Source organism: Panthera pardus, unplaced genomic scaffold (genome assembly GCF_024362965.1).
Source record: "Panthera pardus isolate Hobbes unplaced genomic scaffold, ASM2436296v1 HiC_scaffold_26, whole genome shotgun sequence".
Taxonomy (NCBI): Eukaryota; Metazoa; Chordata; class Mammalia; order Carnivora; family Felidae; genus Panthera; species Panthera pardus.
Genome location: NW_026526832.1, coordinates 33,775,378 through 33,790,247, shown reverse-complemented (window position 1 = coordinate 33,790,247; position 14,870 = coordinate 33,775,378). Strand labels below are relative to the sequence as shown.

Below are 14,870 nucleotides of genomic sequence, written 5' to 3'. Positions count from 1 at the left end.
CCCAGTATCTTTTCAGAAAAGAATCAACAAAATTCATTGTATATTGGCCCAACCCGACCCTTCTGTTGTCCGGGGTTCTGTTCTGCTCCCGGGGCACCCTTCAGATTCCTCGGAGGATTCTCTACAAAGGAAATGAGGGAAGGGGCTGCCTCTGTGTGACCGCGGTCACGCTGGTCCGGTTCTGGCAGGGTGAGACCGTGAGAGCCACGTGACCTGTGACAAGGTGGAACGGGAGGGAGCCTCTTCCCTCCACTCCAGCCCGGACTTGACAAGTGTATTGCGGAGCCACGCTCTTTACTCCTGCTCTTGGGGTACGTTCTGTCTTGAACCCACTCCAGCTGGGGCCCGCGTCCACACCTCACTGAGGGAGCAGAGACCTCCCCGAGTTCAGGCCTCAGTCTTCATCCGTTTCTGCCAGCGGCGCTGGGCAGAGCTGAGCCCTGCCCCACGGGCCACACTCCTGCCTCCCTCGTGCTGCACTGTCTGCTCCTTCGCTGGTACCCCCTCCTCTCCCTGCCCCCCTTTCTGCCGCCCCCCCCCCCCCCGCCCCGCCAACCATGTGATCTTTTCCAGTCTCGTGACTCCGAAATAACATCTCTACCGTAGAGACTCCCGTGTGTGCCTCGGTCCTGTGCGCCTCTCACCTGAGCAGCAGAGTCCCATATCCGGCTGTGTCCACTTAGCATCTCAAACTTGGAATGACCGAGCCCCGCGTCTCTCCCACACCTACGTGCCTCACAGTTGGCCCCACCGTCTTTAGAACAGTGAGTCCATCCTTCTAGCGTCCCGGTGGACAACCCTGGAGTCACCTGGACTCCTTTCGCACTTCACACGCCATCTGTCACGGGCCTGTTGACTCCCTGCCTCCCAGAGCCAGCCGACCTGGGAAGTGATTCAGTAGGCCACGCTGCTCCTGGTCGTGTGCGTGTGCGTGTGTGTGCGTGCGTGCGTGTGCGTGTGTGTGCGTGTGCACATGCAGGTGGGGGTTGGGGGGGATCAAAGATTTACAATGGGCCTTGCCTCCAGCAATTCAGCAATCTGCCTAGGAAAGTCTCTCCGACTCCGAACGTGTTTGTTGCCAGGGGCCAGCCTCTGCCTTTGTACCTGTTGTCCTCTCTGTGGCCACCAACCGCTAACTGCTTTCTGGCTCTAACATCCGCTCTCCCTCATACTTCAACCTGCCTTCGTTCGGGGACTTCTACGATGAGGAACTTGAGACATCTTCCTAATATCTGTGACCCCCTCTCGAGAGAAAGCCCAGGCACCAGGACTCCCCACCCTAGAGGGTGAGACACCGTCCCCTCTGAGTGAGGGAGGTTCGTTCCCAAAGGCCCCTCACCACTCAGAAGTTTAGTGGGTTCCACGACTGTCCCGAGCTGGCCCTGCAGGCAGCCTGCCGCTCCCCAGCACGTCTCGCTGAGCTCAGGGGACAAAGTGGCCAACAAGCAGAGCTGATAAGATGCCACGAGCCAAGTGCTGGACAGGGCTGCACAGGTCCAGTGGAGATGGCAGTGCTACAAAGTAGTGACAGTATTCACACTTCCTCCTCAGCTCTCAGTGCCCAGTTCTGATGGCAGCCTCTGGGGAGTCTTCTCCCCCCTTTTCTGGACTCTCGTAAGACTAGAGTTTCTGTCCAGGAGCCTGGGTGGCTCAGTCGGTGAAGCATCCAACTTCGGCTCAGGTCATGATCTCGTGGTTTGTGGGTTTGTGGCCCGTGTCAGGCTCTGGGCCGACAGCTCGGAGCCTGGAGCCCGCTTCCGATTCTGTGTCTCCCTCTCTCTCTGCCCCTCCCCCACTCGTGCCCTGTCTCTCTCTCTCTCTCTCTCTCTCAAAAATAAACATTAAAGAAAAAAGGCTAGAGGTTCTGTCCTCAAGGCTAAAACCTGTCATATGTTATTGAATTTTATTGCGAGTCTAATCTACCCCCCTGTCCATCCACCCATCCACCCCTCCATCTACCACCCACCCCTCACCCATCCATCCATTTAGCCACCACCCAGCACCATTTAATGGAGTCCGTTGCGTTGGGGCAGAAACCCAGAGGTGAGTCATTCTGGTTTCTGCCCCCAGAGAGCTCACAGTCCTCTAGGTAAGACGCGGAAGCACACGAGGAACGTTTTGAGCAGCAAACAGGATAGAAGACAGATGGTCGGGGAGCGCGGTGCGGTGAGTGGCCGATGGCGCCACTGGAAAAGCCTCCTGGGGGGACATCTGAACTGAAGGTGAGGAGAAGGTTTTCCAGGCCCCGAAGAGGACGGCAGCGTGCGCAGAACAAGGATGCCGACATACGCCCCAGGCTGCAGGTGCCAGAGGGTGGGGTGTGAGGGCCCCCGGCGGAGCGGAGAGGGTGTTGCCGGGGAGGTGGCCTGGTGTCTTCCCTAAGGGCCAGGCAAGCGTCGCTGAGGGCTCCCCGGGGCAGGAGTAGGGAAGCGGCCACACCCGCTCCAGGACTCACCTGGATCCTGGGGAGGGATGTGGGGAGGCTGCGGGTCTTTGCCCTTCTCCCCCTTTCCTGAACTTCCCTTTCGTGCCCACTCTCCACCGCCTCTCCTGGCGGAATTAACTGCCCGGCCTTCTTTCAGGGACCTGTCATTGTAACCACACCCCTGTGTCCGCCTGTTTGTCCCCCGTCCATAGACGGTGGGTTCCCTGGGGACAGGGGTGACAACCCCTCCCTGTGGCTTGTCTGTGTCCCTAAAGCCTAGCATCCTGCAGGGCTCAGGTGACTCCCTCAGTGTTTGTTAAATGTGAGGGGTGGGGGGGCGGAATTTATGCTCGGGTCAGACCGCTCTGGCGGAAGGGACCGGAGGGGTGAGGCTGGGGCAGGAGTTCAGTTAGGAGACACTGACCAGCAGAGAGAAGGGAGCATGTCGAGAAATAGGTGGGCTTTGGGGCACCTGGACGGCTGTCCAGTTAAGCGTCCGACGTCGGCTCAGCTCATGATCTTGGGGCTCGTGAGTTCGAGCCCCCACGTCGGGCTCTGTGCCGACAGCTCGGAGCCTGGAGCCCGCTTCGGATTCTGTGCCTCCCTCTCTCTCTCTGCCCCTCCCCCACTTGTACTCTCCCTCCCTCTCAAAAATAAATAAACATTTAAAAAGATTAAAAAAAGAAAGATGGTCTACGGCCATACCACCCTGAACGCGCCCGATCTCGTCTGATCTCGGAAGCTAAGCAGGGTCGGGCCTGGTGAGTACTTGGATGGGAGAAAGATGGTCTTTGAGAGGCAAAGGCTGTGAGGTCTCCACAGGAAAGGCGAGGAGGTGGGCAGTCCTGTCTCTCCCAGTGTCCAGTCCGAGGGCGCGCGTGCAGAGGCAGCGGGCAAGAGAGCGGCCCTCTTTTCCGCCAAGAGGTCTCGTAGGCCTTGGATTCCCGACCGGCCACTTCGCTAGCCTGGCTGAGGCAGGCCGACCCCCTGCAGCCCTGTGTTGCTGGAAGACAGTCTACCTTTCTGAACTTTAATTTCCTCATTTGTGAAATGAGGACCAAGTAAAGACAAGAGATCACACGCCCGTCTCAGCGTCCGGCACTTTTATTTCGCATGTAGAAGAAAAGCTGAGTTGTTTCCTACCCCAGGGAGCCGGGGCCCCTTGAAGGGTAGCTGTTTGGGGCCCAGAAATACCAGAACAGGCTTACATCGTATTCTCGTATCGCCGGCTGCCTTTGACAATGGCAGGGACTGTGCTAAACAGCAAAGAAGCCTTTCAAAGGGACGGCCACGGGCCAACTTGTGACAGCGTGAACATTAAAATAATAGAAACACGAATTCCATTCCTGCCCAAGAGGGAGTAACAAGAACCGAATACCCCCTCACATCTGAAAGAGCGAGGGCACGATGCCAGCTTTTCCAAGGAACTGGACCTTAGGCCATGAAAGACGGTCACCCTGAGAGACAGGAAATCAGTGGGGTGAACCCTACAATCGCCCCCGTTTGCTGCCTTGAGGAAATGTCCAGGCTGCCGTGGAGGGAGGGGACACCAGGCAGGACCCAGAGGAGTCCCTGGTTGAGACGGCACTGACGGTCCAGGGACACTAAGGCGGTGAGACATCACAGGACAGAGCGCCGGAGAAGAGAGGACCGTACGGAGAATCCTGGAGACCCGCCGAGGTGCCCCCGAGCAATCCGCGCGTGCACAAACCTCGGGGGCGTCAACACCCTGAAGCCAAAGGGAGCCGTGTCACACACGGGCAGGGGTCCGTTTTCTGGGCCGAGGGGCCATCGCTCCTATCGGCTTCTCGAAGAGTGACTTGACACGGTTAGACGTCTTCTGAGAACGAGGCTGGTCGGAGGAGGCACAAGGGGTACACGCAGGGGGACAGGACACTGGCCGGGCCAGCCCTGTGCCCACCGGGCTCCGTGTTCAAATCCAGGGAGATGGCCGTGCGTGCAAATCCGGGGACTTTGTGTCACAAAGTGCCCAGGCAGTGCCGCTGTGGGATACCGAAGCACCGCAGAGGGGGTGGCGTGATCCCGCCCCCAAAAAAGACCCTAAGACGTTGGCCTTGGCAGCGGCTGGGACCCTTGAGGCAACCGTGTTTTCTCACAAGGCCCAGAGCCTTGTGGTTGGCCTCAAGGGGGCACGACGGAGCATGGGGTCCCCAGGCCTGTGAGTACGCGGCCGGGGGACCTCTCAAACATAACACAGGGAATACCAGAAAGATGCAGAATTCCTGCTGGTAGACGGAGGGGGGGCTTGAGGCCATGGGTCCTCCCTGGCAGCCTCAGGGGCATCCCCGAGGAAGAGCTGTGCCCTCTTGGTAGACCAGACCCCAGACCCCAGACCCGACTGGCCTCCTGCGGAGCACAGACCAGCCCATCCACCTACACTGAGGGGCCCGACAGGGTCCCCCTTCCTCACGACCAGGCCCCCACTTCTTACCTATATGGGCTTTGCAGTGACAGAGCACGCACCCAGACGTCTGTCATTTAAGCCTCCCGGTAACCGTGGGCGGCAGGCTGGACAGACCTCTGCCCGCTGGAAAAATGACGCTAAGATGCCGGGATCATTGGAAAGTGAGGCCAAGACCAGAGTCCGGGCCTCCTCCCTCCACGAGGCGCTCTCCCAGCTCTCGCTGCGGAGAGAAGCCGATCGGCCTCCAGGCGGAGCCTCGCTACTTCCAACCCCACGTTTTCCGAGGACGCGTGAGCAGCGGGGCCCGCAGGGTCCAGACCCCAAAGGCTCCCTGCACCTGCTCGCCTGGCACTCGGCTCGCTCCTATCACGTGTGCATTTTATACCTCCGGGGCCCACCTAGCACAGACCCTGGCGGGAGCAAACCCTCTTCAGGTACTTATACAAATTACACACACACACACACACACACACACACACACACACACACACACGCCATGGTTCTGTGACCTGTGCTTCACTCGCGTAAGGTGCCACCAAGGTCGTATTATTTTTATTTTCCACTCAGATTCTCTCCTGCCAGATTAGTAGGAACCTCAGCCCTTCCCTCTGTACTTTCTCCGCTTTCCCTACAAACTGTCCGAAGCCTCTTGGGGCTCAGCCAGCCCACGTTGGGATCGTCCCAGCTGCAGCTCCCCAGGGATCGAGCCAAGAAAGCCAAAGCGACGCTGCCACGGGTGATTCTCGCTGCCAAGTGGTGTCACTGCTGACAGCTGGCCACAGGCCCCTGACACTGGTGGAAGTCGGGGTCTGGGAAGGGCAGCCCCGTGCCCTTAGCACTACACGAAACCACGCACTCCTTCAGTCTCCTGTGTAGCCACACCCCCCAGACACCCGCTACACGGGGCGTCCGTCAGGACTTACACCGAGTGTCGCCTTTCCTTCCCCGTGTCCACACCCCACAGAAAAAGCAGCTTTTCCTTTCCAGCCCTGGAAACTGAAGATTTCAGCACGCCAGAACATAGAGCCCTGGCCACCTGTCAAGGTGGGATTTGTCCCCAGGGGGTCCAGATGTCACCACACCAAAGGTCTGATTTCGTGTTGCCTCCTTCCTGAGCCTCAGACGTGTTTTATCCTCCCGGTGACACCCAAGAAGGCCTTTCTTCTGCCTAATTATCGCCAGAAAAACCTCCACCCACGTGGATTAGACCTTCAGTGGGGCGTCGGCTACACCTCTCCCACGGCCTTTACCTTCTCCAGGGTGAATACATGTTTCTGGGTGTGCCGGCCCCTGGAGACAGCACGTCGTGCCGAACAGAGACCAGAGCTGGCTCACGCACGAACCTGGCATCCAGCGGAGGGCCAGTCTCCAAGTGGCAGGGGCTCGGAAGACGCAGCCCTGGGCAGCGTTCAGCAGGGCCTCCAGGGGGGCACAGCCCACGAAAGGCAGCCCGGTGTGAAATGGCTTGAGACTCTGGACCACAAGGGGCACCTGGGTGGCTCAGTTGGTCGGTTCAGCGTCCGACTTCGGCTCAGGACAACTCAGGATGATCTCCCGGTCCGTGGGTTCGAGCCCCGCGTCGGGCTCTGTGCTGACAGCGCGGAGCCTGGAGCCCGTTTCGGATTCTGTGTCTCCCTCTCTCTCTGACCCTCCCCGTTCATGCTCTGTCTCTATCTGTCTCAAAAATAAATAAGCATTAAAAAAAATTTTTTTTAAAGTCAACATTAAAAACTTAAAAAAAAAGAAGACACTTTTCTGAATCCAAGAAATTAAAAAAAAAAATAAAAGACCTGGGAACAACTGCTTCGCTTTGGTTACAGGCATTCACCTTGACTTCCACACAGACTGCAGTAACGACATGAGGAATTTTATTTTCTTAACACTTTCGTGTCCTTGAGGGTTGTGTGAGGTTTCCCCTGGATGAGGCAGGGGTATCATCTTTCTCTCGGAAACCGGCTGAACATTTTCTGCTTTAACAAAATAACGACGTAAACTTGTAAACACTTTACATCATTGAATTCAAGGCCTTGTCCTTGAATAACATTTTAACTTCTCTTAAAAGGAGTGTTTCATATTATTAAAACAGTAATGGCTGTCATCTCTGATCAAAAGAGAGGATTGGGGCTTGGATGGGGCAGAGCTGTCACTGTCAAGGTCCTGGTCCATCCCTCAGGGGCGGCTGTGGGAAGCCTCCGTCGGGCCGTCCTCTGGCTCAGCGGGAAGAACCTCCCAGCCATGGAACAGCCCATCAAAGGCTCTCTTGTCGAGTAATAAAAGTTCATGGCAACATCCGCCTGCCGATGACGGCAGCAGGCCCGTGGGTCTGGGGACGGTGCCAACGGGCCCTTCGTCAGCTCCCGAGATGCTCTTGCACCTTGCAGGCGACGCCAGGGAGGTGGTAAATGCAGCAAGCTGAGACCCATCCTGGTTTCGGCCAAAGCTGACGTCGCCCCCACGTGCCCCTTTGTTCTGACGCCCTTCTACCTTCTACCCGGTGGGAAGAGAGTAAAACAGTCCCGTTAGGCCGTGGTCTGCCGAGGGCGGGTGTCCCTCAAGACCTCCGACGGGTGCACAGGGGCGCCCACCCTCAGCAGGCGGGGGGCAGCCCTGTGCCCCAGCGGGTGGCGGAACAGCAGGGATCACGGAAGCCTGGAATTGTCTAATTCCAGACTGTCAGGGCCAGAATGCCCGGAAGAGCCTCCAGGACCCACTTTCTGGAGAGGGAAACTGAGGCCCACAAGGGGAAAGTGGCTGCAAGGGAGTGCAAGAGGGAGGATCAGAACCGGGGGCTCCAGCTCCCGGCCCTGTGCTCCCCTCTGTCACCCAGGCCCAGCACCAGGAAGGAAGGTCTGCAGCTTAGACTCAATCCCTCCTACCCCAAGGGAGGCTGGGGCCCCGGGGGCCTGGGTCTCACCTGGGAGCTGGTTAGAAATGCAGACTCTAGGCCCTGCCCCGGGACCCACAGAGGGCAGCCGGAGCCGGTGAGCCGGTGAGCTGTCCCCAGCCCAGACAGAGAGAGGGCCATCGGAGAGGGGAAGGACCTTGTAGGCAAGCCCTCCCCGGGGACTGAGAGGAGCGTCGGGGAGATCCCCCGCCCACGCACCTGTGGGGCAGCCCCGGGGTCGCTCTTCAGGCCATGGTCGGCACGACGGACCCCTGGAGCCAGCTTGCTGGAAGCCGGGTCTTTCGAAAGAGCCGGGAGTAACTGCGTGTTGGAGGGGGCTCAGCTCCAGCCAGAGCCTGGACAGGGGGAGGTGAGGCGCCACCCCAGTCGGGTCAGGTGGGACCGGTGGCAGAGGAGCGGCGGAGGCGGGCGGGGGCGGGGGGCCTGCCAGGCCTCAGCGACAGTATTCCTGCTCGATGCTGGCCATCAGCGCCTCCTCTGAGTAGTCATACGAGACGGCGGGGATGTCCGACTGCCCGTCTGGCCTCCCGTGGCTGCCGTCTGGGGCTCTGCGGGCCGGAGACACAGACAGGGTGTCAGGAGGTAAGATGTCACCTTCAAACTCGTCATCTCTACAACGGCCCCTTCATGGACTCCTGATCTGTCCTCAGACCCAAACTGAAAACCTTTGTGGGATACCTTCTTAATCTTTTACACGAGCAGGCCTCTGCCTACTGCTCTGGCTTCGTTGCCCATGACATTATCCGCTAAGACCTCACTCCCCCCTACTTACCCAGGTGAGGAAGCCAGCGGCTGGGAAGTTTAAGGGTCAGGGCCCTCAGGGTAGAAGGGCCAGGGTTCAGATCCCAGCTCTGTCACTTACTAGCTCTGCGAGCCTGGCCGAGGCATTTGCAGCTCTGAGCATCAAATGTTTTCCCTCTAAAACGGAGCTGTGCTCAGGGGCGCCTGGGTGGCTCTGTCGGTTCAGCGTCAGACTTCAGCTCGGGTCATGATGTCACAGTCCGTGAGTTCGAGCCCCGCGTGGGGCTCTGTGCCGACAGCTCGGAGCCTGGAGCCTGCTTCGGATTCTGTGTCTCCCTCTCTCTCTGCCCCTCCCCAGCTGGCTCTCTCTCTCTCTCTCTCTTTCTCAAAAAATAAATAAAAAATACAATACAACGAAATAAAACGGAGCTGTGTCCATAAATTCATTCTAGGGCATAAATAATATCCCGTGCAGATAGCGTGTGACTCTGAATCTTACACGCTGCACAGCCCCTCGCAAATGTGACTGCAGACATCCGTTTGCCTGACTGACGCGCTGGGCCCACGCCCTCGGGGGTCACACAGGAGGTGCGGCATTCGGACAGGACTGGACGCGGGAGAAGCGACCACAGTCAGACCCCTGTTCCTGCTACCCAGCCTTCAGAAAGTGCTTCCCTCCAGCCTACAACTGATGGTTCACCCCCTGACTTTCTGGACTTTGTAGGGGCTTTTGGGTGGTGTTCGTTGTACCCCAAACTTCCCTTTCTTTCCGGCCGCTCCCCGGTCGTGTCGCGGGGACCTCCCGCCTGCCTGCCGGAGGCTCGCTGCTGTGCTGGAGAGGGAACCCGCACTGCCCTGCCGGTCGGAGGGCTGGGCCGGCTCCCCCCTTCCAGGTCCGTTTCCCCACCTATGAACACAGGTGGCCGGCCTGGGGGACCTTCAGTGGCAGGTACAGACCGGAGCCACCGCGATCGCCAGGCTTCCCCTCCTGGGGCCTCAGCTTCTGTGGCCCGATCCCCAGAGATCTCAGGGGAGGCCGGCCGTGTCCACAAAGCCAGCCTGACCGGCCCGGCCCTGATGCTTCTACATGTCTCCGCCCTCGTCCCTCAGAAGGACGCAGATGTCATCAAGGATGATCAGGTCTCGGGGGTCAAAGGTTTTCACGTTTGGTCAAGGCCCCCGTGGCCCAGGTTTACATCAAACAGGCCTTTCCAAGAAGCATCTGTGAGACGCCTACTATGTGCCCAGTGCTGTGAGGGACCAGGGATGAGTCAGAGACCCATCCTGCCTTCCTGAGGCTGGGCGAGGGTATAAGCCCGCCTGTCCTGTGTAGCTGCTACGTTACAGGTCACAAGTGTGGAGGCTGGGTGGCAATCAAGGAGGGAGAGACACCAGCTTGATGAGGACAGAGGGGAGGGAGAGAGTTTGGGGGGGGGGGATATATTTTAACCGGGCTTTGAAGGATTTTGTTCATCAACATTTTATTACAAAGACTGCCAAGCATAGAGAAAGGTTGAAATTGTAGATTCAACGATTAAGTAAATACATGTTTTTTTGCTGTATTTATCACACCATCCACTTCATCTGATTTCTGCAGGTATTTCAAAGCAAACTGCAGATGTTAGGATATTTCTCCCAGAAATGCCGCTCTGACAGGTTCTGACAGCAGAGCTGGGGGTGGGGGAGGAGGCAGGGAAGGAAGTGTGGCCACCGCCTGCCCCAGAGAGCTGCATGGGGGGAGGGAGGGAGTGGGGAGAAGGGCCACGGAGGGCCCAGAGGCAACGGGAGCCACAGCAGGTGTGGGGCAGGAGACCTGCTGCTCACTCCCCAAGGGGGTTCTCCTCAAAGGCCGCGGAGCCCAAGTTTGGGGACCAGAGGCAGGCTGCCGCCTGTCCTGACCTTGGGGAGGGTCAGCGCCCCCACAGAGCTTGCCTCTGTGACCCTGTCCTCCTTCCTGAGGCACCGGGGCAGGCCGAAAGAGCCTGACAGGGCCAGCGAGTAAGTAGACTCCTGGGGAAGGTGGGGACGCCTGAGGGGCGTCCTGGGGTGTGGCCTCTTCTCTCGAAAAGAAGAAATAACGAATTCATTCGTGGTAGAATTTAACCCTTCTAAATTGAAAGGAAACTGGAGAAAGTCACGCTAATTCTCTTTAAAATCAGTGGAAATATTCATCCAGGACTGAGCTGTGGGCGGTTCGTTCCTGGGGACCCATAGGCAGGCCTGTCCCCAAGTCCCCAGGTCCCCAGGAAAGAGCCACATGCTCGGGCGCCCCCCGGGGCAGGCGTTACAGTGGGACATGGTGTCCCGCCCCAGCTCACGAGACCACACCCGGCTGCCAAGCACGAAGCCCACTTCCTCCAGGCAGGCAGAGCCGTGAGAAGGGTTTGAAGGAGGCCCAGGGCTCTCCGTGATGCTGATAAGGCTCTGGGCCTTGACTGCTGGTGCAGGGGTGGGGGTGGGGGTATGTGCTCTCACCGCTTCACCCTCTACGCCAAGTCGGGGTCCCAGCAGGCACTTAGTGCCCTCTCTACAACCCAGACCTTCCCGCCCTCCGTGCCCTCACCGCCCTGTGCCCAGATGCCACCTGCCTGCACACCGCGTCCTCGGCTAGAGAGGCTGCTCTGACCGCCCCCTCCCCTCGGTGAACTCCCACGTGCCTTCAAACCATTGTCATCATCCCCAACTCCTCCGTGAGCCCTCAGGCTGCTCCTGTCCCCTCTCTGACCTCCCCTAAGCGCGCTGCCTGCACTTTTTTTTTTTTTAAAGAATTTTTTTTTTTTAACATTTATTTATTTTTGAGACAGAGAGAGACAGAGCATGAAAGGGGGAGGGGCAGAGAGAGAGGGAGACACAGAATCTGAAACAGGCTCCCCCCCGCTGCCTGCACTTCTGAAGAGACCAAGCTCCTCCAGGAAGGACCCTTGCAAACGTGTGTCAGATAAGGGGCCCCTGGGTGGCTCAGTCTGTTAAGCAGCTGACTTCAGCTCAGGTCATGATCTCGCGGTCTGTGAGTCTGAGCCCCACATCGGGCTCCGTGCTGACAGCTCGGAGCCTGGAGCCTGCTTCGGATCCCGTGTCTCCCTCTCTCTCTCCTCCTCCCCTGCTCAGTCTCTGTCTCTCAAAAATAAATAAACGTTAAAAAAAAAATTTTTTTTTTAATGTGTGTTAAGTAAGGGAAACCAGCAGGGTTCTTGCCCTGAAACCATTTGGAATCAGTAAGAAAAACAGCTGTTAAGCCCAAAGTTTGACACCTGTCCCCACCCATGGTCCTGGATACCACAGTCACCCACATGCCAGTGACAGGGCGGATCACAGTCATCAGACTGGAGGTGAGGAAGCCAGGAGGGCAGGGTCCGGGGGGGAACAGAACAGGGGCCCAAAGTCATTGCCTCCCGCTGGGCTGCTGGTCACTCGGCCCAGAGCCAGGCGGGATGGCCTGGAACAGAGAAGGCCCGGGGTCCTCAGCTAACCCTACAGGGGTTTTAAAAGCACTTTCCCGAGAAAATTGTAATGCCATCACAGGAGACCCATCTGTCACCCCTTCAGGCTATAAACTCCTGAAGGCTGAGGCCCGTGTCTCTTCCACAAATGCGCCCCTGCACACAGTTTTGGAGCGAACGAGCGAGGTGGGGAATGCCCTGGATGACCTGGGTCAGGCTGGCCTTTCTCAGGAGGAAGATCAACAACGCAGCTGGGAGGCGTAGGGCTTCTGAGCTCCTGTGGCTGGGGCCCTCCCTGTAAGGACAGGGCCGCATCTGGACGGCGACCTGTGAGCCACAAGGGCTCTGCGGGCAGCTGGCCGACACAAGAACCTGTGGCTTCGGGGACATCGGCAGGGCGGGGGGGAGCTCAGTCGTTTAAGTGTCTGACTCTTAAGTGTCAGGCCATGATCTCTCAGTTCACGGGATCGAGACCCGCACGGGGCTCTGTGATGACGGTGTGGAGCCTGCTTGGGACTCTCTCTCTCCCTCCCTCAAAGTAAATGGCAGAGGCAACGTGCTGGCCCCAACCTAGCGCTTACCCGTAGACACTGCTGCTCCCTGGGTGGTCGTCAGCGCTCTGCTTTGAGGACACCTGGAAAAGGACAAAAGGAAGGAGCATCAAAATGTTGGCAACGGTGCGCCCCGCCTAACGTTCTGGCCTTCTGCCGGCCGATGACGGCCACCACCACGTTCAACCCGGGACTAGGCAACCCAGCGCCGAAAAGTTGCCCTCCCGCTTTCTAGTTCCGTCCACTTATTTCACAGGTGGGAGGGCTGAGGCTGGGGGAGGGGGCGACTTTGCAAAGCTCACACAAAGCAACTCCCTGCCTCCCAGCCAGGTACCCCCGCTACCCCCCCCATCTCTCATCTCCAGGGGTCACCGTCCGCCGTCCTCTCTGCCCGGCCAAGCCGTCTCTGTCCCAAGACAAGGGTGCACGGACACGGTGCACAGCTGTGTGTGGGCTTTTCCGGGAGTCAGTGCCTCGCCCCATAGGTCGCACACAGCTTTAGAACGAGCCTGAACACCTGCTCATGCAAGTCTTCCCCCGCTCCCCCCTTTTTTTTAAAAAGAGTCTTGACCACTCTTGGTTCTTTGCATTTCCCTATATATGTATGGAGATCAACTTGTCATACTTTATGGGAAAAAAAAACCTTGGGGATTTTGTTGGGTTTATATTAAACTATGGATCATTTGGAGGGAACTGATATCTTCTCCATTCATTCAGGGCTTCTTTAATTGAGTCTTTTTTTTTTTTTTTAAGCAACTATTTTTTAAAGTGGATTTATTATTTTTTTCTTTTTGACAGAGAGCAAGAGAGAATGGTGGAGGGACAGAGAGAGAGAGGGGGAGAGAGAATCCCAAGCAGGCTCCACACTTGGGGCTCGATCCCACAAACTGTGAGATCCTGATCTGAGGCAAAACCAAGAGCTTGACAGATTGAGCCACCCAGCACCCCTAGTTTAGTCTTTGAAGGAATTTTTTTCATTTTCCCTGTGGGGACCATGGATGTCTCTTTTTAGACCAGTTCCTAGATGGTTGGTGTTTGCAATGCTATTATCAACAACATCTTTTTATTTTTATTTTAATTTTTTTAAATTAATTCTTTTTTGAGGGAAAGAACACGACTGCACGCAAGAGGGGAGGGGCAGAGGGAGAGAATCTTAAGCAGGCTCTATGATCAGCACAGAGCCTGATGTAGGGCTTGATCTCACGACTGTGAGATCATGACCTGAGCCGAAATCAAGATTCTGATGCTTACCCAACTGAACCATCCAGTCGCTCCATCAACATCATCTTTTTTTTTTAAATGTTTATTTATTTTTGAGAGAGAGAGACACAAAATCTGAAGCAGGATCCCAGCTCTGAGCTGTCAGCACAGAGCCTGACATGGGACTCGAACTCATGAACCAAACTGTGAGATCATGACTTGAGCCGAAGTCGAATGCTTAACCAACTGAGCCACCCAGGAGCCCCTACGTCATCTTTTTAAAATAAAATTTTATTTTATATCTCTTGTTGTTGCAAAAATATAACAGAAATTTAAATATTGGTGAGGGGGGTGGTCAGTGAACTTACCAATTCACTTGTTAATTTTAATAATCTACTTATAGATTCTCTTTGTATTGTTTTTGTTCCCATTCACATTCTCTGGGAATAATGGCCATTTGATTTCCCCCTAACCTTTCTGTACTTCTGGCACCACATGGAAAGAGGTGATGATAACAGCCATCTTTGTCTTGCTCCCTTATTGAAAGGGAAAGTTTCTATTGTTCCACAGCATAAAGTCTGCTGTGGTTTTTTTTCTCGAGCATTCTTGATCCGACCCTCATCTGGCTGCTACGCTCAGGGTCATTTCTCCAGTTCTGTCTTCCAGCTCGCCAATCTTCTCTTTGTGTCTGTCTAATCTCCCGCTAACCTGTACCTCGGGACCTTTAACTTTGTTTATTCTAGCTTCCATTTCTACAAGTTCTGTTTGGTTCTTTTTCAAATATACTAGGTCACTTTCTCTAGGCCCTTGTCCTTTGCAGGGATTTTCTTTAAACAGAATAAACATAAATTGATTATAACCTGTGCCAGGTAATCCAAATAACTGAGCTCTTCACTGATCTATTTTTTCAAGATTTTATTTTGGGAGCACCTGAGTGGCTCAGTTGGTTGAGCATCCGTTCGACTCTGGATTTGGTTCCAGTCATCAATCCAGGGTCGTGAGATTGAGCCCCACACTGGGCCCCGTGCTAAGCGTGGAGCCTGCTTAACATTTTCTTTCTTTCCCTCTGCCCCTCTCCCATGCTCGCACAAGCTCTCTCTCTTTCTCTCTCAAAGAAATGAAATGCAAAAATTTTTTTAATTTTATTTTTAAGTAATCTCTACACCCAATGTGGGGCTCAAAC

General features: G+C 56.2%; 1 protein-coding gene and 1 long non-coding RNA gene across 2 annotated transcripts in view; one reads left to right on the top strand and one right to left on the bottom strand.

Moving 5' to 3' along the window:
• Positions 1-165: 165 nt before the first annotated feature.
• On the top strand, positions 166-1,833 carry LOC128773690 (uncharacterized). The gene is made up of 3 exons (XR_008418115.1): positions 166-311; positions 607-764; positions 1,552-1,833. It is a non-coding gene; the product is annotated as an uncharacterized LOC128773690 (long non-coding RNA).
• A 4,863-nt stretch (positions 1,834-6,696) lies between these two features.
• The window catches only part of CYS1 (cystin 1), a 22,639-nt gene continuing 14,465 nt past the window's right edge, over positions 6,697-14,870 (bottom strand). Inside the window, exons 2-3 of the mRNA XM_053891163.1 lie at positions 12,518-12,570; positions 6,697-8,303 (exon numbers count right to left, since the gene is read on the bottom strand). Coding sequence (XP_053747138.1) covers positions 8,189-8,303; positions 12,518-12,570 — 168 coding nt within the window. The 3' untranslated portion in view covers positions 6,697-8,188. The remainder of the gene's footprint in view (positions 8,304-12,517; positions 12,571-14,870) is intronic.